We start from the raw sequence: 25,367 nt of genomic DNA on the forward strand, positions 1-25,367 counted from the left end.
GAGGAACCTCAATACTGTTTTCCAGATTGGCTGCACCAGTTTTGCATTCCCACCAGCAATGCAAAAGAGATTGTTTCTCTGCATCCTCGCCAACATCTGTTGTTGCCAGAATTGTTAATGTTAGCCATTCTGACATATGTAAGGTGGTATCTCATTGTGGTTTTGATTTGTAGTTGCCTGATGATGAGTGATGTTGAGCATTTCTTCATATGTCAGTTGGCCATCTGGATGTTTTCTTTGGAGAAGTGTCTATTCATGTTTTTGCTCATTTCTTCACTGGATTGTTTTTTGAGGTGTTGAGTTTGCTAAGTTCTTTATAGGTTTTGGATACTAACCCTTTATCTGATATGTCGTTTGCAAATCTCTTCTCCCATTCCATTGGTTGCCTTTTAGTTTTGCTGATGGTTTCCTTCGCTGTGCAGAAGCTTTTTATTTTGTTGAGCTCCCAATAGTTCATTTTTGCTTTTGTTTCCTTTGCCTCCAGAGACATGTTGAGTAAGAAGTTGCTGCAGCCAAGATCTAAGTCTTGATATTTTATACTTAGGTTTTATAGTTAGGTCTTGGTGTTCTATATTTAATCTACTTATAGTCATTCAGCTTGGTTGTTCTTTCAAAATTGTTTTGGGTGTTCTTGACTCTTTTTCATTTCCATATAAATTTTTAGAATTCACCTGCCAGTTTCCACAAAGAGCACTGTTAGTATTTTGATTTTGATTACATTGATTTTATTTGTCAATCTGGGGAGAATTCTTCACAAGATTGAATTTTCCATTTCATGAACCTAAGCTTATTCCTCCATTAATTTAGCTTATCTTTACCCTTTCATACCATTTTGTACTTTCACTGTAGGGATTGTGAGCATCCTTAATTAGGTTTATTTCTAGGAGAAGTGGATTTTTTAATTATACTATGAATGTCATCTTTTAACATTTTATTTTCTGATTGTTGCTAACATATAGAAATAATATAGATTTTTATATGTTGACCTTGTGTGCAACAACTTGGGCAAATTGCTTGTTAATTCCATTACTTTGTACACAATCATGTTATCATTGAATGATGATCATTTTCTTTTCTTTTTCTTGCCTGAAGGTACTGGCTAGAGCTTCTAGTACAGTGTTGAATGAAAGCACTGAAAGTGGTCCCTTATATCATCTCAGTGGGAACTCTTACTGTAGGCATGTAGGTGTGCATTTTAAGACACTTGTAAAATTAAGAAAGTTTTTTATTCCTAGTGTAAAGAGTTTTTGTCCTGAATGGGTATTGAATTTTATCAAACACATTTTCTGCATTTATCAAGGTGGTTTTTCCTCTTTGTTACAGGGTGATTACATTAATAGATTCTAATGTTAATCTCCTTTGTATTACTCAAATAAAACTCCATTGGTCATGAAATAGTATACTTTTTATGCAGTGCTAGGTTTGATTTATTGCTGGTTTGCTTAGGATTCTTACATGTGTGTTCCTGAGAAATTTTCTTTATCTTCCTTTCTTTTAATGTGCTTGACAGGTTTTGCTATAAAAGTTAACACTGGTTTCATCAAACAAACTGTGAAGTTTGTTTTTGTCTCCTATTCTGTGGTAGAGCTTATGCAGTGAAGCCATCTGTGTAAGTTTTCCTTGTGATAGTGTTTTTAACAATGAATTTAATTTTAATCAAGATAGGACTATTTATGATTTTCTCATATTGTGTGTCAGTTTTGTAAGTTATGTTTTTCAAGTAATTGTCTTATTTCATTTGAATTATCAATTAAATTGCTGTAACATTGGGGTGCATCTGATTCTTGATTTCAGCTCAGGTCATGATTTCCCAGTTTGTGAGTTTGAGCCCCACATCAGGCTCTGTGCTGTCAGCTTGGGATTTTTTCTCTACCTCTCTCTGCTCCTCTCCAGTCTTTCAAAATAAATAAATTAATTAAAACCATAAAAAATTAAATTGTTGTAACATTTTCATGATAGCCTCATCATTTAGGGCATCATTTTGGTGTTATAAATTTGTGTCCTCTCTCTTTGCCCTGATTAGTTTGACTAAAGCTATTAATTTTACTATTTTTTCAAGAGCCAGCTGTTGGCTTTGTATTTTCTCGTGTGTGTGTGTGTGTGTGTGTGTGTGTGTGTGTGTGTGTCCGTCCCAGTCATTGGTTTCTGCTCATACCTTATTATTTTTTCTGCTTTCTTTGGGTTTGACTTTTTTTCTAGCTTCTGTAAGATGGAAACTTAAGCCACTGATTTTCAGCTTTCCTTTTCTGGTATATTCATGAAAGGCTATAAATTTCCTAAGCATCCATGTTAGCTATAAATTACAAGTATGGAAATTTCTTATCTTTAATATTAAGTTCAAAATATTTTCTAATTCCCATTATGATTTCTGTTTTCACGAATAGATTTGGAAAGCTATTTACTTTCTGGAGACTTAGGTATTTTCTAGTTATCTTCTCCCAATTGATATTAATTTAATTTTACTATGATTAAGATTCATACTGTGAATGATTTCAGCAGCCTGAAATTTATTTGCGAGGCTTTCTTTATCCTGCAATAATAACATGGTTAGGGTTGGTGAATGTTTTCTCTGCAGTTGAGAAGAATTTTCATTCTTTTGCTGTTGGGTGCCATGTTCTCTTTTTGTACATGTATGTAAATATGTCGTTAAGGTCGTTCTTTCCCTTGTTGAGAGAATTAACATCTATGATTTTTGGAAGCAATCCTATTATATACAGACACACTTAGCATTATGTTTCTGTGATTGACCTTTTTTGTATTTTTATTACTTTCCTTTTTATCTCTCCTAATGCTTCTTGCTTTAAAGTCTATTTTGTCTGATCCTAGTATAGTTGTACCTGCTTTGTTTTGGATGGGATTTATAAGGTATACATTTTCCCATTCTTTCAGTTTAAACCTTTCAGTACCCTTGTGTTTATGTCTCTGCAAAAAGCAAATAATGGCATCTTTTTCTTTCTTTCACACAGCTTCCCATAATGTTAACACTATATTATCCCCATATTAAACAGCAATTAAATGTAAATGCTTTGTTATTATATTGAATAAAATAGCAATGTTATTAAAAAATAAGAAATTAATATTGGTATAATATACTCTTAACTAACTGAAGACTTGAATCATATTTGTACCAGTATTTCTACCACTTTCTTTTTGCCATTCTAAGATGTGGCGTTGCACTTAGTTAAGTCTTTGAGTATTTATTTAATCCAGTCTGATAATTGGTATAGGTAACCTATTTATACATAAACGTAATTATTTATATCATTATCTACCATCTTACTATTTCTTTTCTGTATTCTTCCCACTTTTTGTTGTTTACCTTATGTTTAGTTGAGCTGACTTGCTTTTCTTTTAGTGGTTACCCTAATGATTACCCATTGACTTACTACAACTAATACCAGTACTTATGCTTACCATTTCCCCAAGAATTCTAGAGCCTTAGAACACTTTTTATTCCATTTATCCTCATGTCTTTTACATTATTGTTGTCATACATTTTAATTGTACATATATTTAATTCCTAAAAGACATTATAATTACTGTTTTGCTGACCAGTTTTGAAAAATTTTCAGTTATCTTTTCAAATGTTGTAGATTCACTCAAATATACGTTAGACTTTCCCTGTGTCTCACATTTGTTTTAGGTCCTTTTTGTATTTTCCATAAATTTTTTTCTTGTGCTTCAGTGCAAGTACCTTTTATTGCTCTTTTAAAAGTTTTCTAGTCCTATCTTTTGCTGTTTTGTCTGCTGTCAAACTAACATATTAAGTTGTTTTCCAGTCCTAGAATTTCTGCTTGACTGTTTCTTAGGGAATTGAGATAAAGCTGTTATTTTCATCTACTTTCTCCCATCTTTCAGCCTAGCTTTCCAGGCCTTCCAAATGAGAATTTAATGTTCTTACTCAGGTCCCTTTCTCTGGCTGATCCTGAACTCTAATCCTTATCTCTTCAGCCGTATAAAATATCTGAAAACTTTGCTGTGCTTTTTGGAAGCTTTTTTTCTTGGCTTCCTGTTCCATGCAAGGTCACCATTTGGCAGAAATTTTAAAGCTCACTCTTCATCAGGGTCTTAGCCCCTCCAGTATCCTATTTTTATCTCCTGCCCACAAGGAGAACAGAATCTTTGCAGATACTTCCTTCCCTTGGCAGCAGCCCCTGGCCTGGGCAAAGCCTGGATTCTCACTGTGCATTGTGGCTAGATTGAGCAAGTACTCTCAGGAAAAAAAAAAAAAAAAAATGTAGCTAGGATCTGTCAGTTTGCCTTTACTTTTTTTTATTTTATTTTTTTTTAATATTTTGGCCATAGGCATCAATAGCCTTTCTTTTTTTTTTTTTTTAATTTTTTTTTTCAACGTTTATTTATTTTTGGGACAGAGAGAGACAGAGCATGAACAGGGGAGGGGCAGAGAGAGAGGGAGACACAGAATCGGAAACAGGCTCCAGGCTCTGAGCCATCAGCCCAGAGCCCGACGCGGGGCTCGAACTCATGGGCCGCGAGATCGTGACCTGGCTGAAGTCGGCGGCTTAACCGACTGCGCCACCCAGGCGCCCCTGTCAGTTTGTCTTTAGATTATTCCCTCTTCTCTGGAATCTTGGGATCCCCTGTCCTGAGTGCTTGAGCAGTTCTAGATGTCTTTAAATAGATATTTTATTTTTATTTCAAGTTTTCTATTTAACAGCAGAACTTAAGTTACTTGCCAGGTATTCCATTATCCTCAGAAGCAGAAGACCTGTGATAGTCTTTAAGTACCTTTTATATATGTTAATTATTTGTTTTGGTTATTACTTCCTTTACCACCACTGCCCTTACCCCCACTTACTCTCAGATGTCACTTGTGAAGTTTTCATTATTATATGTCTATTCTGGTATTCAGTTTGTACTAAGTGTAAGCCTACACCCCCATCCCCTCACCCCCACACACACTTTATTTTATTCTTACAAACCATAGGGAAATGAGGTACTCTGATCCTTTAATAGAGAAAGGACCAATGTCTGTAAAGTCATGTAAGAATACATGACAAAACACTGATTTACACTGGTCTCAGTGTAGAATGCTTGCTATAAGATCTGTACTGTAGTTTATATAGTCTTCCTATTATTTATTCACTTCCTTTGGAATCGAGCTCAGGGTCTATCTTCTGGATATTCTTCCTGCCCTGCTTCATTATTACTTTATAGGTTACTCTGTCATATTACCATATTGGAAGTAGGCTAGCATGTATCTTTCTCTCCTACTATATTATTATCTTCTCCAGAGTAGAGACTATATGTTATTTATCTTTGTAGTTCAAAGCCCATTAGAGTGCATGATATATCTAAGTGTATAATAAATGCTTATTTCATTCCCATGAAGTCATCATATGCTTAATTCAAAGAGATTTAAGAAATTTATGAAACATGTATTGTTAGTTTATCATTTTTATAAATATTTATTACTGTAATTATTCTTCCTGATAGTTTTAGCAAAATTGTTGAACACGGTATATTGTTATATATTAGCTCATCTCCTTTCATTTTGTAATCATAATCATCATATATATAAAATTGCTTTGGGGGCACCTGGGTGGCTCAGTCATTTTAGGCATCCAGCTCTTGATTTGGGCCCAGGTCATGGTCTCAGGACCCTGAGATTGAGCTGAGCGTGGGGCCTGCTTAAGATTCTCTTCCTCTTTCTCTGCTCCTTGCCCCTCTAAAAATTTTTTAAAAAATAATAAAATAGCTTTGGCCATTTCAGACAGTATTTTCAGTTATAACTTCATGAAGCAGCTCAGATAACTTTTAGCATAGATAGGTAGTATTTGACAGTTGAATGATTTACATTTTGTTGAAGAATTAATTAAAATGCTAGATGATTAATATCACAAAGTGGCATCTCATTAACATGGTAGTCACATTTTATAACTGAATAGAATTTTGATAATATTCTTCAGTGATTTTTTTAAAAAAGAACAACTCTACTTTGCTGTTTATTTATTTCATTGGTGGAAACTTGATAGCTAACACACTAGGAATACTGCCTAATTGAAGACAATTCTTAAAAAAAATAAAAACCTTACTTTTTCTTTTAAGAATCATTAAAAACAATCTGTTTAGTATTTTATTATCTAATAATGGCTAGTTTAGACTCAGCAGTTATAGAAGAAATTTTATAATTATTTATTTTTAATCAAAAAGAAATGTATATGTGGATATGGACATGTGTTGCATATTTTTTTTAATGAGGTAAAATTCAGATAATATAAAACTCAGTGTTTTAAGTTTTGAAGTATATAGTTCATTGGTGTTTAGTACATTCATGATGGTTTGCAACTATCACCACTGACTGGTTCCAGAACTTTTATTACTTCAGAAGGAAAGTAATACCCACTGAGTACTGAACTCCCCAGTCCTCCCTCCTTCCAGCCCTGGCAACCACTACTCTGCTTTCTGTCTGTATATATTTGCCTATTTTGGATATTTTACATAAATGAAATCGTACAGTGTGTGTGGCCTATTGTGTCTGGTTTTTTGCACTTAGCATGGTATTTGTGGCTCATTCATGTTGTAGTATATATCAGTACTTCCTCACTTTTTATGAACACGAAATGAATAATTTTGTGTTCAGTACCATATTGTCTTGATGACTACAGCTTTGTAATAGAGCTTAAAGTCCCGAATGGTGATGGCTCCAGCATTGCTTTTCCATTTCAAGATTGCTTTGGCTATTTGGGGTCTTTTGTGGTTCCATACAAACTTTATGATTGTTCTAGCTCTGCAAAAAATGCTGTTGATATTTTGATAAAGAGTGCATTAAATGTGTAGATTGCTTGGGAGTATAGACATTAGCAATACTTGTTCTTCCAATCCTTGAGCATGGAATGTTTTTCCATTCTTTGTGTCATCTTCGGTTTCTTTCATAAATGTTTTGTAGTTTTCAGAGTACAGATCTTTCACCTCTTTGGTTAGGTTTATTCCTACATACCTTATGGTTTTCAGTTCCTTGAGTTCTCTTTCTGCTGCTTCATTATTGATTTATAGAAATGCAATGGTTTTCTGTATGTTGATTTTATATCCTACTTTGTTCTAGCAGTTCTTTGGTTCAAGGTAATGCTGACCACATAGAATGAGTTTGGAAGTTTTCCTTCCATTTTTATTTTTTGGAACAGTTTGAGAAGGATAGGTATTAATTCTTCTTTAAATGTCTGGTAGAATTCCCCTGGGAAGACATCTGGCCCTGGCGTTTTGTTTGTTGTGACAGTTTTTTATTCGTTTTCTGTGCTGTTTATTTATCTGTTCAGATTTCTGTTTCTTTCTGTTTCAGTTTGGGTAGTTTGTGAGTTTCTAGGAATTTGGCCATTTCTTCCAAATTGCAGTTTGTTGGCATCCAATTTTTCATAATATTCTTTTATAATTGTGTTTCTGTGTGTTGGTTGTGATCTCTCCACTTTCATTTTTATTTATTTTTTCCATATTTATTAGGGTCCTTTCTCTTTTCTTTTTGATAGGTCTGGCTCGGGGTTTATCAATTTTGTTCTTTCAAAGAACCACCAGCTCTTAGTTTTGTTGATCTGTTTTACTGGTCTTTTTTATTGTTGTTTCTATATCATTTATTTCTGCTCTGATCTTTATTATATCCCTTCTTCTGCTGGCTTTAGGCTTTATTTGATGTTCCTTTTCTACCTGCTTTAGGTATAAGGTTAGGTTGTATATTTGAGACTTTCTTGCTTCTTGAGGTAGGCCTATATTGCTATGTGCTTCCTTTTTTTGACCACTTTGGTCACATCCCAAAGGTTTTGGACTGTCACGTTTTTATTTTCATTTGTTTCCATGTATTTCTTTATTTCTTCTTTAACTTCCTGATTAATACATTCATTCTTTAGTAGGGTGTTGTTTAATCTCCATGTATTGGTGGTCTTTCCAATTTTTTTCTTGTGGTTGACTTCAAGTTTCATAGTGTTTTGATCTCAAAATATGTGTGGTATGATTTCAATCTTTTTGTACTTGTTGAAGCCTGATTTCTGATCCAGTCTGTGATCAGTTCTAGAGAATGTTCCATGTGTATACTTGGAAAGAATGTGTATTCTCCTTTAGGATGACAGTTCTGAATATGTCTGTTGAGTCCATTTGGTCCAATGTCTGTCAAGCCATTGTTTACCTGTTGATTTTTTGCTTAGATGATCTGTCTATTGTTGTAAGTGGGGTGTTAGAGGCTCCTACTATTATTATTGTCAATGAGCTTTTTTATGTTTGTTATTAACTGATTTATATATTTAAATACTTACAAGTTGGGGTGTAAATATTTACAATTGCTAGATCTTCTTTGTTGGATAGACCTGTTTATTTTGATATAGTACCCTTCTTTTGTTACATTCTTTGGTTTAAAATGTGGTTTGAAAGAAGTATGGCTACTCTGGCTTTCTTTTGACATCCATTTGCATGATAGATGTTTCTCCATCCTGTCTCTTCCAACCTGCAGGTGTCTTTAGGTTTAAAATGCTCTTGTAGGTGCCATATAGATGGGTTCGTTTTTTTAGCCATTTTGATACCCTTTGTCTTTTGATTGGAGCATTTAGTCCATTGATATTTAGTGAATTTAGTTCCATTGAATTTAGTGCCATTGTATTACCTGTAAAATCAGTGGTTCTGGAGATTTTCTCTGTTCCTTGCTATCTTTTTTTGCTTCCCCCCTCCCTCCCGGAAAAAAAATCCCCTTTAATATTTCTTGCAAGGCTAATTTAGTAGTTATGAGCTCCTTTAGTTTTTGTTTTTTGGGGAAACTCTTTATCTCTCCTACTTGGTGAAAAAGTATTCTTAGCTGTATATGTTTCCCATTCAGCACGTTGAATATATTATGCCACTCCCTTCTGGCCCTGCTATGTTTCTGTGGAGAGATCTGCTGCTAACCTTATTTGTCTTCCCTTGTAGATGGGGATTTCTTTTCCCTTGCTGCTTTCAGGATTCTTTCCTTATCTCTGTATCTTGCAGATTTTACTACCATATGTCTTGGTTTTGGTCTGCTTTTGTTGCTTTTAATGGGAATTCTCAGTGCCTCTTGGATTTGGTGTCTCTTTCCTTCCCCAGATTAAGGGAAGTTTTCAGCTCTAGGTAGCTCAAATAAGCCTTCTGCCTGCCCCTTTTTCTCTCTATTCTCCTGGGACTCCTATGATTTGAATGTTAGTACACTTTATGGAGTCGCTGAGTTCCCTAAGTCTATATTTGTGATCCAGTATTTTTCTTTCCCTCTTCTTTCCAGCTTCATTATTTTCCATAATTTTATCTTCTGTATCACTTATTCGTTCTGCTGCTTCCTCCATCTTTGTGGTCATTACATCCAGTCAGTTTTACATCTCAGAATGTTTTTATTTCAGTCTGACTAGTTTTTAGGTCTTTTATCTCTGTGGTAAGTGACTCCATGGTGTTTTCTATGCTTTTCTCAAGCTCAGCTAGTATCCTTAACAATTGTTTTATATTCTGGTTCAGGCATATTACTTATATCTGTTTTGATTAGATTTCTGGCCACGATCTGTTTTTCTTTCTTTTGGGATGAGTTCCTCTGTCTTGGCATTCATCCTAGGCCTCTGTCTTCTGTGTGTTAGAAAAGGCTGTTACGTTTCCTGCTTCTGAGAGTAATGGCTATATTAAGTCATATGCTGTTCAGGGCCTGGCACTTTAGGAAGTGTTTCTGGTATATGCTGTGTACACTCTGCTGCTGTGTTTTGACTGCTCTTTCCCTCAGGTCAGTCTTCTACAGAGTTTCTCCTTGCCTGCAGTGGGAAGTATTTGGACCTTGTCTAGTATTTGGTGAGTTTTAACTTGGTGTGTTATGGTCTGCTTGTTAAAATAGGCTAGATCCTATTTTCCCTAGAGCTGAAGCTTTGCAGCACAGTATGGTCAGTAGACTTGGTGCATTGGAGGTTTGTGCTGGTCTTCTGGGGGGAGGGGCCTGTTGCTGCTTTGACCCTCAGGTACACTTGCCCTAGTTCAGAAACACCTGCAGAGCGCAGTGGGGCGGGGCTTGGTGTATGACACCAAAACATCCGCTGTGGCACTGTGCTGCTCACTGAAGTCCATCCCTGCTGATGGCAGGGGATAAAAATGGTGTTAGCCAGATCTCTCATCCCCAGAGAGGGGATTTCATGCCTGCCACTGTTCAGGAAGCCCTCAGAGATGAACAAACAATCTCTCCTTTCCTTGCTTGTCCTAGGCATCCCTCAGATCCCTCTCTTCACACTGTGTCTGAGCCCTCTGCGTACCTGCAGTGCAGTCCTCCTGTGTTTTATCCCAGGGACGTTGGCTGGGTTTCAAAACTCCAAACCTTACAGACTGGTGTTGATCATCTAGGGGAGGATGTTGCCACACTGTGGCTGGTGCTGGGTTGTCCCAGAAGGGTTGTCCCAGAAGGGCAGTCACATGAACGTGCAGGGGCTTCGAGCTTACAGTAAAAGCTCAGCAAAAAGCTGGTGTCCAGGTTAGCTGCGATCAGCAGGTGCCTCTGTACCTATCTAATGAATGGGGTAGCTCAATGGTGCCTGCTGGCTTTTGTCCCCGGAGAGGCAGTGCCACCTCTCCTAAACGCACTCCAAGAAAGGGAACTGTCTCACCTAGTATGACCCAGGGAATTCTCAGACCATGCTATCTGCTCCTGGGCCTCTGCCCTCCTCCACAGGAGCACCTCTACAAACACCACATTCTACCCATTGATGGCATAACTTCTAAAACTTCAGACTTTAAGCTCCACTGCTTGTATTGTGATAATTAGCTCCTCTTGTTTTCCCTGTCCGTGGTTTTGGGGAAGTTTTTCTTGTACAGTGCCCTGCTCCCTGCTCTCTCTCTCTCTCTCTCTCTCTCTCTCTCTTTTTCTCTCCTTTCTTCCTGATCAGTGCTCACTTTCCTCGCAGCACTGGTAATTCTTTCCCACCCCCAAAAATCATGTCTCCTCCCCCGCTACCTTCCACAATTTGGCTTCTTTTCTCCCTCTAGTTGTGCAGTTTTTTTTCCTCTTAGCACTTAGATCAATTTTCTGAGTGTTCAGAATGACTTGATACTTATCTAGCTGTGTTCAGGAGACAAAGCAAGCATAGGGTTCTCTTGCTACTCTGCCATCTTAACTCCTATACTTAATTTCCTTTAATAAGTAAAACTTATGCTATAAGTTTTACACTAAAAATTTTGAAAAGCATGTATGTAATGTGGAAGAAACTTTTATGTATTTACTAATGTGTGTTGATTATCTTGGACTATTTAGTACTTATTTTAGTTTTGCTCTCTCTTCCTGTAAGCATTTCTGCAATAACAAGATTAGGATGTCCTGAATGTCCCGGATGTAGTTGATAGTCTACTGTGGGGTTTTTTTGTTTGTTTTTTTCTGGTTTTTTTTGGTTTTTTTTTGGTTTTTTGTTTGTTTGTTTGTTTGAGAACTAAAAATAGAATACTGGAAAGAGCACTGAAAAGGATATTGGGAGATCTTTTTCTATCTTCTACTATTCATCTAACAGTATAAACTTAGTTTATTTCTCTAGTCCATTTTTCTTGCCTTGCTCCTCCATTTTTCTTGGTCTTACTCCTGGAGAGCTGGACCAGATAGGTATGAGCTGTTTCAGCTCTCTAAACTCAGAAGGGGTAGCTGATTCCATGGAAAGAGTATAGACTGGCTCCAGGTTTCAACCATTTTCTGATTATCTGCAATCTTTAAAGTAATCTTTCTAACCTATCTGGTCATTTTCGCAAGGTACATGATGTCTTGTAAGGACTCACAAATACAGCCTGCTCACCAGCATTCTCATACCCCCATTCCATGACTGCATCATTTATAGGAGTAGTTGGGGGAAAAAAGCAAAAATCTTTGTAGCCTTTTATTTAGTTGGCTTTCTTTAAATGTTTATTTTGAGAGAGAGTGCATATGTGTGCGTGAGTGGGGGAGGGGCAGAGAGAGTAGGGGAGAGACAGAATCCCAACCAGGCTTCATGCTGTCAGCACAGAGCCTGTCACAGAGCTCAGTCTCACTAACTGCAAGATCATGACCTGAGCTGAAATCAGAGAGTTGGTCGCTTAACCAACTGATCCACCCAGGTACCTCTAGTTGGCGTTTATATATGAATTATGCTGTGAGTACACTTGAAGAGAGTAATAACTCTTGAAGAGGCATTAAAGAACTTTCTTTTACTCTTCTGTTTTTTTAAATGTATTTATGTTGCTTTTTAAAAAAATTTTTTTTTGTTTTTTTTATTTTTGAGAGAAAGAGAGACCAAATGCATGCAGAGGAGAGGCAGAGAGAGAGGGAGACACAGAATCTGAAGCAGGCTCCAGGCTCTGAGCTGTCAGCACAGAGCCACACGCCAGGCATGATGAACTCATGAGCCATTGAGATCATGACCTGAGCCAAAGTTGGATGCTCAACCAACCGAGCCACCCAGGCACCCCTATTTATGTATTTTATTAATATTAAATTAGTTGGTCTTCTTATGAAAAGTTAGACATTAACTTTAATGTCTAATGTAAACATTAAAGGTTACATTAAAATTTCCTTTGACCTACCATCTTCTTGGAACATTTCTCAATCTCTACTACTTGGAAAGTGATACATATACTCACACACATGTTTTCTGTGGGTTTGTATGGTATGCAAACAATTGTATTTTCTATTTTTAAAAATATGACTTAAATTTTTTTAATATAAAAATCTCACCACCCAGACATAGACTCTATTAATATTTAGGTGTATACCTTATCAGTGTTGACATTACACTGATAAAGTACAATTAAGCGCATCTATGTGCCAATCTGTTTTTCTTCGTGCATGTGTATTAACTCTGTATGCTACTTATATTTATAAAAGTGAGATCCTTTTAGGCATATTTTCATAGGTATATAAAATTATATATTATTAAATGTATTATTAAAAATTTTGTGTACATACACATCCTACAGATCTTGAATACTTTTCCTGTCATTAAGAAAATTTATACTCTTAATAGTTTCATACTTCTCCATGTAGATCATAGAAACATACTGTGTTAATACTTAATTCTCTTTCTCCACAGTTGTAATATTGTGATAAAATTTCTAGGCTGAATCTGATAAAGAATTTCTTTTGATATTAATGGTAAAATTGTTTCACAAACAGGCATATCAGTAATGTCTGCATCTCTGCAGTTTTGCTGGTTGTAGAGATTAATGATTTAAATAATCTTTGACCATACTATAAGTAAAAAATAATATGTGTTCTTTTTGTATTTTATTGATTACAAATGAGGTTAAATTTTTTCTTAGCCACCAGAAATGGTATAAATTGTTTTCATGGCCATCAAGTAATGCTATAGGTATTTTCAAACTTACAGAATTAGTGGCTTATTAGCATTATTTCCTTCTCTTCTTTTCCAGGATTTTCACCATAAGAAATGAGAAGGGAGATTATTAAAACAACTTTATAATTTATATTCCCACTAGAAACGTATGAGAGTGCCTGTCCTTATATTGTCACAATTTTTTGGATTATTTTTGCCAGTCTGATAGGTTACAAAATGACTTCTTAATTTTCTTTTAATTTGTATTTCTTCAGTCATGAGTAAATTTCTTTTTCTGTGAATTATTAGTATTCTTGACTTTTTCTAATTTTCAGGAATTTCTTATGTCATAGGGAAATTAACCCCTCATGTGCTATCATGGAGTGCAAATACTTTCCTTGGTTTATGTTTTTGAAATTGTTCGTAAAGGTTTATCAGCTCTCTTCAGAACCAATTGGCAAAAGCTATTAACTAGGACAGGGCCCTTTCCCGTATTTCTAATAGGTAAGTCTGATAATTTTTTCAGTACATTTTAGTACATTTACTATGAATTTGTTTAAGAGAAACATCCAGCTCCACTTTCTGCTTCTATTTCCACTCCTAGCCCAGTAGGCAAAAGTGATAGTTTTATCAGTCTGGGGCCAGCCAGGAAAACAGCAGCTTGGCTGCCAGATCAGGTGATTTGATTTTGGGCAGGGAGCAGGGAATCTGTGGTTTTGTCAGTGAAAACTAGCAAACTCAGTGTGAAGCAAGGGGGCAATCTGCAAGGTTTGCTTAACCAGGCAAAGAGAAGAAGAAGAAGAAGAAAAAGCCAAGCAGGGACATCAGCATCCAGATGGTATGGTGGCAATAGACACTGCAGTTGAGTCCAGGCAAGTTACTAAAAACAACAACAACAACCCACAGTAACTCAATTCAGAATCCAGAGTTGCTACAGTGTATTAATCAAAATGTCCAGCTTTCAGCCAAAAATTATGAGACAGGAAGCAGGAAACTGTAACACATATTCAGGAAAAAAAAGCAGAAGTCAACTAGAACTACATATTGTACAAATGTATTTAGGTATCTAGGTAAGGTCTAACTGTAGAAAACAGATTGCCTAAATTTGGGGGTAGGAAGGATCTCTTGGGATGATGGGTGAATTCTAAAACTGTTTTATATTGATGAGTGCACAACTGTATAAATTCACTAAAAATCATTCATCTGTAATGGGTGAATTTTGTGATATGTAAATTATACCTTAATAAATGCTCTTAAGTATGTAAGGAGAACTAATATCTTTATTTATTTATTTATTTATTTATTTATTTATTTATTGATATATGAAATTTATTGTCAGATTGGTTTCCATACAACACCCAGTGCTCATCCCAAAAGGTGCCCTCCTCAATACCCATCACCCACCCTCCCCTCCCTCCCACCCCCCATCAACCCTCAGTTTGCTCTCAGTTTTTAACAGTCTCTTATGCTTTGGCTCTCTCCCACTCTAACCTCTTTTTTTTTTTTTTTTCCCTTCCCTTCCCCCATGGGTTTCTGTTAAGTTTTTTAGGATCCACATAAGAGTGAAACCATATGGTATCTGTCTTTCTCTGTATGGCTTATTTCACTTAGCATCACACTCTCCAGTTCCATCCACGTTGCTACAAAAGGCCGTATTTCATTCTTTATCATTGCCACGTAGTATTCCATTGTGTATATAAACCACAATTTCTTTATCCATTCATCAGTTGATGGACATTTAGGCTCTTTCCATTATTTGGCTATTGTTGAGAGTGCTGCTATAAACATTGGGGTACAAATGCCCCTATGCATCAGCACTCCTGTATCCCTTGGATAAATTCCTAGCAGTGCTATTGCTGGGTATAGGGTAGGTCTATTTTTAATTTTCTGAGGAACCTCCACACTGCTTTCCAGAGCGGCTGCACCAGTGTGCATTCCCACCAACAGTGCAAGAGGGTTCCCGTTTCTCCACATCCTCTCCAACATCTATAGTCTCCTGATTTGTTCATTTTGGCCACTCTGACTGGCGTGAGGTGATATCTGAGTGTGGTTTTGATTGGTATTTCCCTGATAAGGAGCGATGCTGAACATCTTTTCATGTGCCTGTTGGCCATCCGGGTGTCTTCTTTAGAGAAGTGTCTTTTCATGTTTTCTGCCCATTTCTTCACTGGGTTATTTGTTTTTCAGGTGTGGAGTTTGGTGAGCTCTTTATAGATTTTGGATACTAGCCCTTTGTCCGATATGTCATTTGCAAATATCTTTTCCCATTCCGTTGGTTGCCTTTTAGTTTTGTTGGTTGTTTCCTTTGCTGTGCAGAAGCTTTTTATCTTCATAAGGTCCCAGTAATTCACTTTTGCTTTTAATTCCCTTGCCTTTGGGGATGTGTTGAGTAAGAGATTGCTATGGCTGAGGTCAGAGAGGTCTTTTCCTGCTTTCTCCTCTAAGGTTTTGATGGTTTCCTGTCTCACATTCAGGTCCTTTATCCATTTTGAGTTTATTTTTGTAAATGGTGTGAGAAAGTGGTCTAGTTTCAACCTTCTGCATGTTGCTGTCCAGTTCTCCCAGCACCATTTGTTAAAGAGACTGTCTTTTTTCCATTGGATGTGCTTTCCTGCTTTGTCAAAGATGAGTTGGCCATACGTTTGTGGGTCTAGTCTGGGGTTTCTATTCTATTCCATTGGTCTACGTGTCTGTTTTTGTGGCAATACCATGCTGTCTTGATGATGACAGCTTTGTAGTAGAGGCTAAAGTCTGGGATTGTGATGCCTCCTGCTTTGGTCGTCTTCTTCAAAATTCCTTTGGCTATTCGGGGCCTTTTGTGGTTCCATATGAATTTTAGGATTGTTTGTTCTAGTTTCGAGAAGAATGCTGGTGCAATTTTGATTGGGATTGCATTGAATGTGTAGATAGCTTTGGGTAGTATTGACATTTTGACAATATTTATTCTTCCAATCCATGAGCAGGGAATGTCTTTCCATTTCTTTATATCTTCTTCAATTACCTTCATAAGCTTTCTATAGTTTTCAGCATACAGATCTTTTACATCTTTGGTTAGATTTATTCCTAGGTATTTTATGCTTCTTGGTGCAATTATGAATGGGATCAGTTTCTTCATTTGTCTTTCTGTCGCTTCATTGGTAGTGTATAAGAATGCAACTGATTTCTGTACATTGATTTTGTATCCTGCAACTTTGCTGAATTCCTGTATCAGTTCTAGCAGACTTTTGGTGGAGTCTATCAGATTTTCCATGTATAATATCATGTCATCTGCAAAGAGCGAAAGCTTGACTTCATCTTTGCCAATTTGGATGCCTTTGATTTCCTTTTGTTGTCTGATTGCTGATGCTAGAACTTCCGACACTATGTTAAACAGCAGCGGTGAGAGTGGGCATCCCTGTCGTGTTCCTGATCTTCAATTAGGTACTGAGGAAATCAGTTAAGTCGGCTCTGAAGGGTAGATATTTGAGTTGACAACTAAAAGATAAAAAACAGCTGAGACACATCAAGGAAAGGTGTCTATCAGAGAGTACAAAGAACAGCCAACGCCAAGGCCCTAGTTCAGGAAAGAATTTGATCAAATTTCAGGAAAAGGAACAAGTCCAATGATGTTTAAGTATGTTCCTTCTATCCCGACTTTCTCAAGGTTTTTTATTAAGAAAGGGTGCTGGATTTTGTCAAAGGCCTTTTCTGCATCGATTGACAGGATCATATGGTTCTTCTCTTTTTTTTTTGTTAACGTGATGTATCACGTTGATTGATTTGCGAATGTTGAACCAGCTCTGCATCCCAGGAATGAATCCCACTTGATCATGGTGAATAATTCTTTTTATATGCCATTGAATTCGATTTGCTAGTATCTTATTGAGAATTTTTGCATCCATATTCATCAGGGATATTGGCCTGTAGTTCTCTTTTTTTACTGGGTCTCTGTCTTGTTTAGGAATCAAAGTAATACTGGCTTCATAGAATGAGTCTGGAAGTTTTCCTTCCCTTTCTATTTCTTGGAATAGCTTGAGAAGGATAGGTATTATCTCTGCTTTAAACGTCTGGTAGAACTCCCCTTGGAAGCCATCTGGTCCTGGACTCTTATTTGTTGGGAGATTTTTGATAACCGATTCAATTTCTTCGCTGGTTATGGGTCTGTTCAAGCTTTCTATTTCCTCCTGATTGAGTTTTGGAAGAGTGTGGGTGTTCAGGAATTTGTCCATTTCTTCTAGGTTGTCCAATTTGTTGGCATATAATTTTTCATAGTATTCCCTGATAATTGTTTGTATCTCTGAGGCATTGGTTGTAATAATTCCATTTTCATTCATGATTTTATCTATTTGGGTCATCTCCCTTTTCTTTTTGAGAAGCCTGGCTAGAGGTTTGTCAATTTTGTTTATTTTTTCAAAAAACCAACTCTTGGTTTCGTTGATCTGCTCTACAGTTTTTTAGATTCTATATTGTTTATTTCTGCTCTGATCTTTATTATTTCTCTTCTGCTGGGTTTAGGCTGCCTTTGCTGTTCTGCTTCTATTTCCTTTAGGTTTGCTGTTAGATTTTGTATTTGGGATTTTTCTTGTTTCTTGAGATAGGCCTGGATTGCAATGTATTTTCCTCTCAGGACTGCCTTCGCTGCGTCCCAAAGCGTTTGGATTTTTGTATTTTCATTTTCGTTTGTTTCCATGTATTTTTTAATTTCTTCTCTAATTGCCTGGTTGACCCACTCATTCGTTAGTAGGGTGTTCTTTAACCTCCATGCTTTTGGAGGTTTTCCAGACTTTTTCCTGTGGTTGATTTCAAGCTTCATAGCATTGTGGTCTGAAAGTATGCATGGTATAATTTCAATTCTTGTAAACTTATGAAGGGCTGTTTTGTGACCCAGTATATGATCCATCTTGGAGAATGTTCCATGTGCACTCGAGAAGAAAGTATATTCTGTTGCTTTGGGATGTAGAGTTCTGAATATATCTGTCAAGTCCATCTGATCCAATGTCTCATTCAGGGCCCTTCTTTCTTTATTGACCGTGTGTCTAGATGATCTGTCCATTTCTGTAAGTGGGGTGTTAAAGTCCCCTGCAATCACCACATTCTTATCAATAAGGTTACTTATGTTTGTGAGTAATTGTTTTATATATTTGGGGGCTCCGGTATTCGGCGCATAGACATTTATAATTGTTAGCTCTTCCTGATGGATAGAGCCTGTAATTATTATATAATGCCCTTCTTCAACTCTTGTTACAGCCTTTAATTTAAAGTCTAGTTTTTCTGATATAAGTATGGCTACTCCAGCTTTCTTTTGGCTTCCAGTAGCATGATAAATAGTTCTCCATCCCCTCTCAATCTAAAGGTGTCCACAGGTCTAAAATGAGTCTCTTGTAGACAGCAAATAGATGGGTCTTGTTTTTTTATCCATTCTGATACCCTAAGTCTTTTGGTTGGCGCATTTAATCCATTTACATTCAGTGTTATTATAGAAAGCTACGGGTTTAGAGTCATTGTGATGTCTGTATGATTTATGCTTGTAGTGATGTCTCTGGGACTTTGTCTCACAGGATCCCCCTTAGGATCTCTTGTAGGGCTGGTTTAGTGGTGACAAATTCCTTCAGTTTTTGTTTGGGAAGACTTTTATCTCTCCTTCTATTCTAAATGACAGACTTGCTGGATAAAGGATTCTCGGCTGCATATTTTTCCTGTTTAGCACACTGAAAATATGGTGCCAATTCTTTCTGGCCTGCCAAGTTTCAAAAGAGAGATCAGTCATGAGTCTTATAGGTCTCCCTTTATATGTGAGGGCACGTTTATCCCTTGCTGCTTTCAGAATTTTCTCTTTATCCTTGTATTTTGCCAGTTTGACTATGATATGTCGTGGCGAAGGTCGATTCAAGTTACCTCTGTGCCTCTTGGATTTCAATGCCTTTTTCCTTCCCCAGTTCAGGGAAGTTCTCAACTATAATTTCTTCAAGTACCCCTTCAGCACCTTTCCCTCTCTCTTCCTCCTCTGGGATACCAATTATGCGTATATTATTTCTTTTTAGTGTATCACTTAGATCTTTAATTTTCCCCTCATACTCCTGGATTTTTTTATCTCTCTTTTTCTCAGCTTCCTCTTTTTCCATAACTTTATCTTCTAGTTCACCTATTCTCTCCTCTGCCTCTTCAATCCAAGCTGTCGTAGTTTCCATTTTGTTTTGCATTTCGTTTAAAGCGCTTTTCAGCTCCTCGTGACTGTTCCTTAGTCCCTTGATCTCTGTAGCAAGAGATTCTCTGCTGTCCTCTATACTGTTTTCAAGCCCAGTGATTAATTTTATGACTATTATTCTAAATTCACTTTCTGTTATATTATTTAAATCCTTTTTGATCAGTTCATTAGCTGTTGTTATTTCCTGGAGATTCTTCTGAGGAGAATTCTTCCGCTTGGTTATTTTGGATAGTCCCTGGAGTGATGAGGACCTGCAGGGCACTTCCCATGTGCTGTGGTGTATAACTGGAGTTGGTGGGCGGGGCCGCAGTCAGTCCTGATGTCTGCCCCCAGGCCACCGCTGGGGCCACAGTCAGACTGGTGTGTGCCTTCTCTTCCCCTCTCCTAGGGGCGGGATTCGCTGTGGGGTGGCTTGGCCTGTCTGGGCTACTTGCACACTGCCAGGCTTGTGGTGCTGGGGATCTGGCGTATTAGCTGGGGTGGGTAGGCAAGTTGCACGGGGGCAGGAGGGGCAGGCTTAGCTCGCTTCTCCTTAGGTGATCCACTTCAGGAGGGGCCCTGTGGCAGCAGGAGGGAGTCAGAGCCGCTGCTGGAGGTTTGGCTCTGCAGAAGCACAGAGTTGGGTGTTTGCGCGAAGCGAGCAAGTTCTCTGGCAGGAACTGGTTCCCTTTGGGATTTTGGCTGGGGGATGGGTGGGGGAAATGGCGCTGGCGAGCGCCTTTGTTCCCCACCAAACTGAGCTCTGTGGTCAAGGGGCTCAGCAGCTCTCCCTCCCTTTGTCCTCCAGCCTTCCCACTTTCTGAGCAGAGCTGTTAACTTATGACCTCCCAGACGCTAAGTCGCGCTTGTTGTGGGAACACAGTCCGTCAGGCCCCTCCGCTTTTGCAAGCCAGACTCGGGGGCTCTGCTTGGCCGGCGAGCCGCCCCTCCGCCCCGGCTCCCTCCCGCCAGTCCGTGGAGCGCGCACCGCCTGGCCACCCTTCCTACCCTCTTCCGTGGGCCTCTCGTCTGCGTTTGGCTCCGGCGACTCCGTTCTGCTAATCCTCTGGCGGTTTTCTGGGTTATGTAGGCAGGTGTAGGTGGAATCTAAGTGATCAGCAGGACGTGCGGTGAGCCCAGCGTCCTCCTAAGCCGCCATCTTCTTCAATCTCTCAGGACTAATATCTTTAAGATGATAATGTTCTGTTAGTGATTTTGTTATGATTGCCTGTTTGCTGTTCTGTTTTCAAATAAAAATAACCATTTGTGGTTTATAAAAGCAATTGAAGGTAACAAGTTGGAGGTACCTAAGGGGAGTATCTGATTTTTATCAGAAATGAGTAATTCTTGTTGAAGTCACAATGGGCAATGCTCTTAAATTATATATTCCCTTCTCTTTGAGGCATTCTTCTGCCATCATTCATCACTATTCTATTTTTGCTTGTTTAGTTAAGGAACATCCACTTGGTTTTCACCCCTCCCTTTAATACTGATAACTTTTAAGTACTCCTGGTACAGTATTCCTAGTGTTATTATTCTCCCTTTCTTGCCTGCCTACCTTGCTGATTCTCCCATTGTGCTGTCCTGCAGGTGCATCACATGATAAGAACTTCTTGTATGTGAAGAACTTACATAAATATAAATACATTTGGATGAGTGTGTTAGTATAAATGCCATAATTTAAAAAGGAAATTACAGGGGTACCTGGGTGGCTCAGTCGGTTAAGCATATGACTTCGGCTCAGGTCATGCCTACTTCGGTTCAGGGGGCATGATCTCACTGTACTTGAGTTTAAGTTCTGAGTCGGGCTCTGTGCTGGCAATTCAGAGCCTGAAGCCTGCTTCGGACTCTCTCTCTCTCTCTCTCTCTCTCTCCTCCTCTCCTTCTCTCCCCCACCCCCTCTGCCTCCTCCTCCCCCACTCATGGTGTGTGTCACAAAAATAAACATTCAAAAAAAATTTTTAAAGAGAAATTACATAAACAGTCTAATCATAAAGGATTAGTTTTAAAACTGTTCCATTTGGGGGCGCCTGGGTGGCGCAGTCGGTTAAGCGTCCGACTTCAGCCAGGTCACGATCTCGCGGTCCGGGAGTTCGAGCCCCGCGTCGGGCTCTGGGCTGATGATAGCTCAGAGCCTGGAGCCTGTTTCCGATGCTGTGTCTCCCTCTCTCTCTGCCCCTCCCCCGTTCATGCTCTGTCTCTCTCTGTCCCAAAAATAAATAAACGTTGAAAAAAAAATTTAAAAAAATAAATAAATAAAACTGTTCTATTTGAAGTTTTTTCACTCTAATTCTGATCTTACTGTCTAAATTATACTGAAAAATCCATCAGTGACATCAACCACATTGGACTCCTTCCTTTTCCTGAAATTTGATCAAATTCTTTCCTGAACTAGGGCGTTGGTGTTGGCTGTTCTTTGTACTCTCTGATAGACACCTTTCCTTGATGTGTCTCAGCTGTTTTTTATCTTTTAGTTGTCAACTCAAATATCTACCCTTCAGAGCCGACTTAACTGATTTTCTCAGTACCTAATTGAAGAATTTTCAGCTGTTGCATAACAATTACTTTTCCTGTTTCTTTATTTCCTTTTAGTTTCATTTACTATAATTTATTGTCTTATTTATTTACTAGTTTATGTTTTTGCCCCAACATGTTTCCTGTGCTTGAAGAACATATTATAAATAGTAGTTACCAGTGGATGAATGAATTATAATTAATTTGTCAGGTTTTCTTCCTTTTAAACTAAACTTTGAGTCATTTAAGTTGGTAGTTTTTTCCCCCACAAACCTGACTTTTCATTTGAATCAGCTGTTTCTTAATCTGAGGGTCAGATGAATGTCACCCTTTCATATATAGATTTCCAATTATTTCATAATTTTACTTAATATTTTATTCACTTATTTTGTTACTGTCTTCTAAAAGCTTTTTTTGCATGTCTCTGTAGTTTTAAAACATTATAGATTTGTTGTACATGTTCAGAGGTTTAAAAATCAGAACTTAGCATCATAGTGGAGGTTTTTTGTCTCTTTTTACTTTTGATTCATCTGTCTTTGGCAGAAAAATAACTTGAGTGAATTCATTCCTTCACCAAATAGCTATGGAGGTGGTTTACATATTTCACACATCTGGAAATGAATTTTTGCTGCTTTAAACGTGAATAAAAACATGATAGAATGTAGAGTCCTTGTGCTACAGCTCTTTTTCACTTAGAACTCTTTAGTAATTATCCTGTTACTTTCAGACATTTAACAATGTGGAGAAAAATAGGGCCATCTTGATTTTTGTTCCTTTAAAGGAACGCATGTATACTTATAACATTTTTTTCTCACTTTGAATTTCACAGCAGTATATCTCAGTGGTAGTTTTGTATTTTCATTGTTTATTTCTGGTGCAAATTTATAACATACTTCTTCATTTGTACGTCTTCATTTTTTCATACCTTTTGTAGGTCTTTTTGTTTCTGTGCATCTTTCCCATAGTTTTCTTCAGTCTTTGTTTTCTTGTTTCATACTATTGTTACATTGGTTGTAGACACAAAACAAATATTTCCTTTTGAATTCTGGATGATGTTCCTATGTTTGAGTGTAAGCTTCAAACATCCTCACCCACACCCCTGCAAACTATACTACCTATGTATGTAGCTCTTGGGTTTCTCCTCTTTCTTTTATAGACCTTCCAAGTTGCAAAGTATCACTCTCCAGTTACTAATGTCCTGGCCAAGTTATGCTGAATTAATTATATGCTCAAGTGAATGTAGTATGAGAACAGCTAACAAGAAAGAAATTTTCTGATAAAGTACACATTATGTAGTAGGGGGCACTCTGATAGGAACAAAATATTAACAGAGACACCTGTTAGTCTGAGATATAGGTGGACTTCTGTGGAAATCTGTGTAATTCTTCTTAATACAGCATTGCTTCTGAGTTCTCATTCTTTGTTCTAGTTGGCCAAAACTTTGACAGATGAGTGACTAATATTTGTAGTTTTCAGGACTGTTCTAACTTTGCAACCCTTTAGATTTTTGTGAATATATCAATGAAAAGATGAAGAAAGGTGAATCAGATATTAAAGTTGACCCTTGAAAAACATGGGTTGAAACTGTCCACTTACTGGACAGGTCCACTTATTTGCAGATTCTTCTTCGATAAATATAGTACAGTAAATGTATTTTCTCTTATGATTTTCTTAATAACATTTTCTCTGGCTTAATTTATTAGAAGAATACAGCATATAACACATATACAAAATATGTGTTAATCAACATGTTATTGGTAAGTGTTCTGGTAAACATTAGGCCATGAGTAAGTTTTGGGGAGTCATATAGGTGGATTTTAGACTGCTTGGAGGTCTAACCCCTGCCTCATTCAAGGCTAAATTGTAATTGTTGCCGGTAAGCTTCCATGTTATTTTGTGATTTTATGTGTATATGTAGGTTATTTATTGATTTGTGGTATTTTGATAAATATACCTTTATAAAATAATGTCTTATCTATAAGCATTCTGTTTGTTTAGATTTTAAGTGTTATATGTCCCAAAGGGTTATGATTTTTTTTAATTATTGAAATAATGAAATCCTTGCATGTTCCCTCATAATCAAATTTGAGAAAGTAATTGTTTTATGATTGTTGAAGTACTATCATGATCCAAACTTTTTCATCAGCAATGAAACTTCTTTTCTTTGTAGTAAAGTACTCATCTGTGTGGGATATTGCATAAATCTTGGAAGACTGCAATAAAGTGGCAATGTCCCGGGAACCTACCCCACCTCTCCCTGGAGATATGTCTTCTGGTCCTATAGCAGAAAGCTGGTGTTATACACAGGTACATGCTGTTAAAAATGCCTTACTTTATGTTATGTCACTTAAAAATGTTATAGCATTTTGAGAATATTGTAAAGCACTTTGTCATAGTTATTCCAAATATTAAGAAAAGTGAGTCATGGGATGTTTAACATGTGATAAGCTAAAAGCATATAAGTCATCATTGTAAAAGTAGTTTTCTGAATCTCTTAGGTTAAAGTAGTAAAATTTTCCTACATGTGGACCATTAATAACTTCAGCTTTTGTCGAGAGGAAATGGGTGAAGTGTTAAAAAGTTCAACATTCTCATCTAGCCCCAGTGACAAAATGAAATGGTAAGATTTTTGTTTTGAATTTTGTTTTGATATTATTTTCATCTACTTTATAGTTTGGTTGTTACTGTTTTTTGTTTTTGTTTTTTTTTTTTAATGTTTGTTTTTGAGAGAGAAAGAGACAGAGTGTAAGCAGGGGAGGAGCAGAGAGAGAGAGAGGGAGACACAGAATCAGAAGCAGGCTCCAGGCTCTGAGCTGTCAGCCCAGAGCCCGACGTGCATCTCAAACCCACGAACTGTGAGATCATGACCTGAGCTGAAGTCAGATGCTTAACCGACTGGTCCACCCAGGCGCCTCTGTTATTGTTTCTTCATGGACATTAGTCTAATTTTATACTAGATTTGTAAGTTCCTATAAGTATAGAGAATTACAAAGAACTGGGGATATTGATGGGAGTGTTGTTTGTGATATTATCTGACAACGAATTTCAGTATTGCCTCTCTCTTTTGAGTTTTACGTTTTATATTCCTCCATATGAGCCTATTGTTTTGTTTTAGGTGCCTGAGGGTAAACCCAAAGGGATTAGATGATGAAAGTAAAGACTACTTGTCCTTATATTTGCTTTTAGTCAGCTGCCCAAAAAGTGAAGTTCGAGCAAAATTCAAATTTTCCCTTCTAAACGCTAAAAGGGAAGAAACAAAAGCAATGGGTAAGTGATTTGGGATAAAGAAGTCTCTGAGTAACTACATGTTAACTTACATACTTTTCCCTGGAAAGGATATTTTTTCCCCACTGAAATCTGCTTAACCTAAAACATGTAATGTGGCCATTTAATTTTAAATGCCAGTGTAGTTATGGTTGTTTTACTAA

General features: G+C 37.3%; 1 protein-coding gene across 3 annotated transcripts in view; it reads left to right on the forward strand.

Annotated features, from left to right (window-relative positions):
• Positions 1–25,367, forward strand: part of SPOPL (speckle type BTB/POZ protein like) — an 83,141-nt gene that overhangs the window by 30,447 nt on the left and 27,327 nt on the right. For all 3 annotated transcript variants that reach the window (XM_023259296.2, XM_023259293.2, XM_023259294.2), the window contains 3 exons: positions 24,110–24,246; positions 24,438–24,559; positions 25,055–25,206. In XM_023259296.2, the coding sequence (XP_023115064.1) occupies positions 24,169–24,246; positions 24,438–24,559; positions 25,055–25,206 (352 nt within the window). In that variant the 5' untranslated portion in view covers positions 24,110–24,168. The remainder of the gene's footprint in view (positions 1–24,109; positions 24,247–24,437; positions 24,560–25,054; positions 25,207–25,367) is intronic.

This window comes from Felis catus, chromosome C1 (assembly GCF_018350175.1).
Source record: "Felis catus isolate Fca126 chromosome C1, F.catus_Fca126_mat1.0, whole genome shotgun sequence".
Taxonomy (NCBI): Eukaryota; Metazoa; Chordata; class Mammalia; order Carnivora; family Felidae; genus Felis; species Felis catus.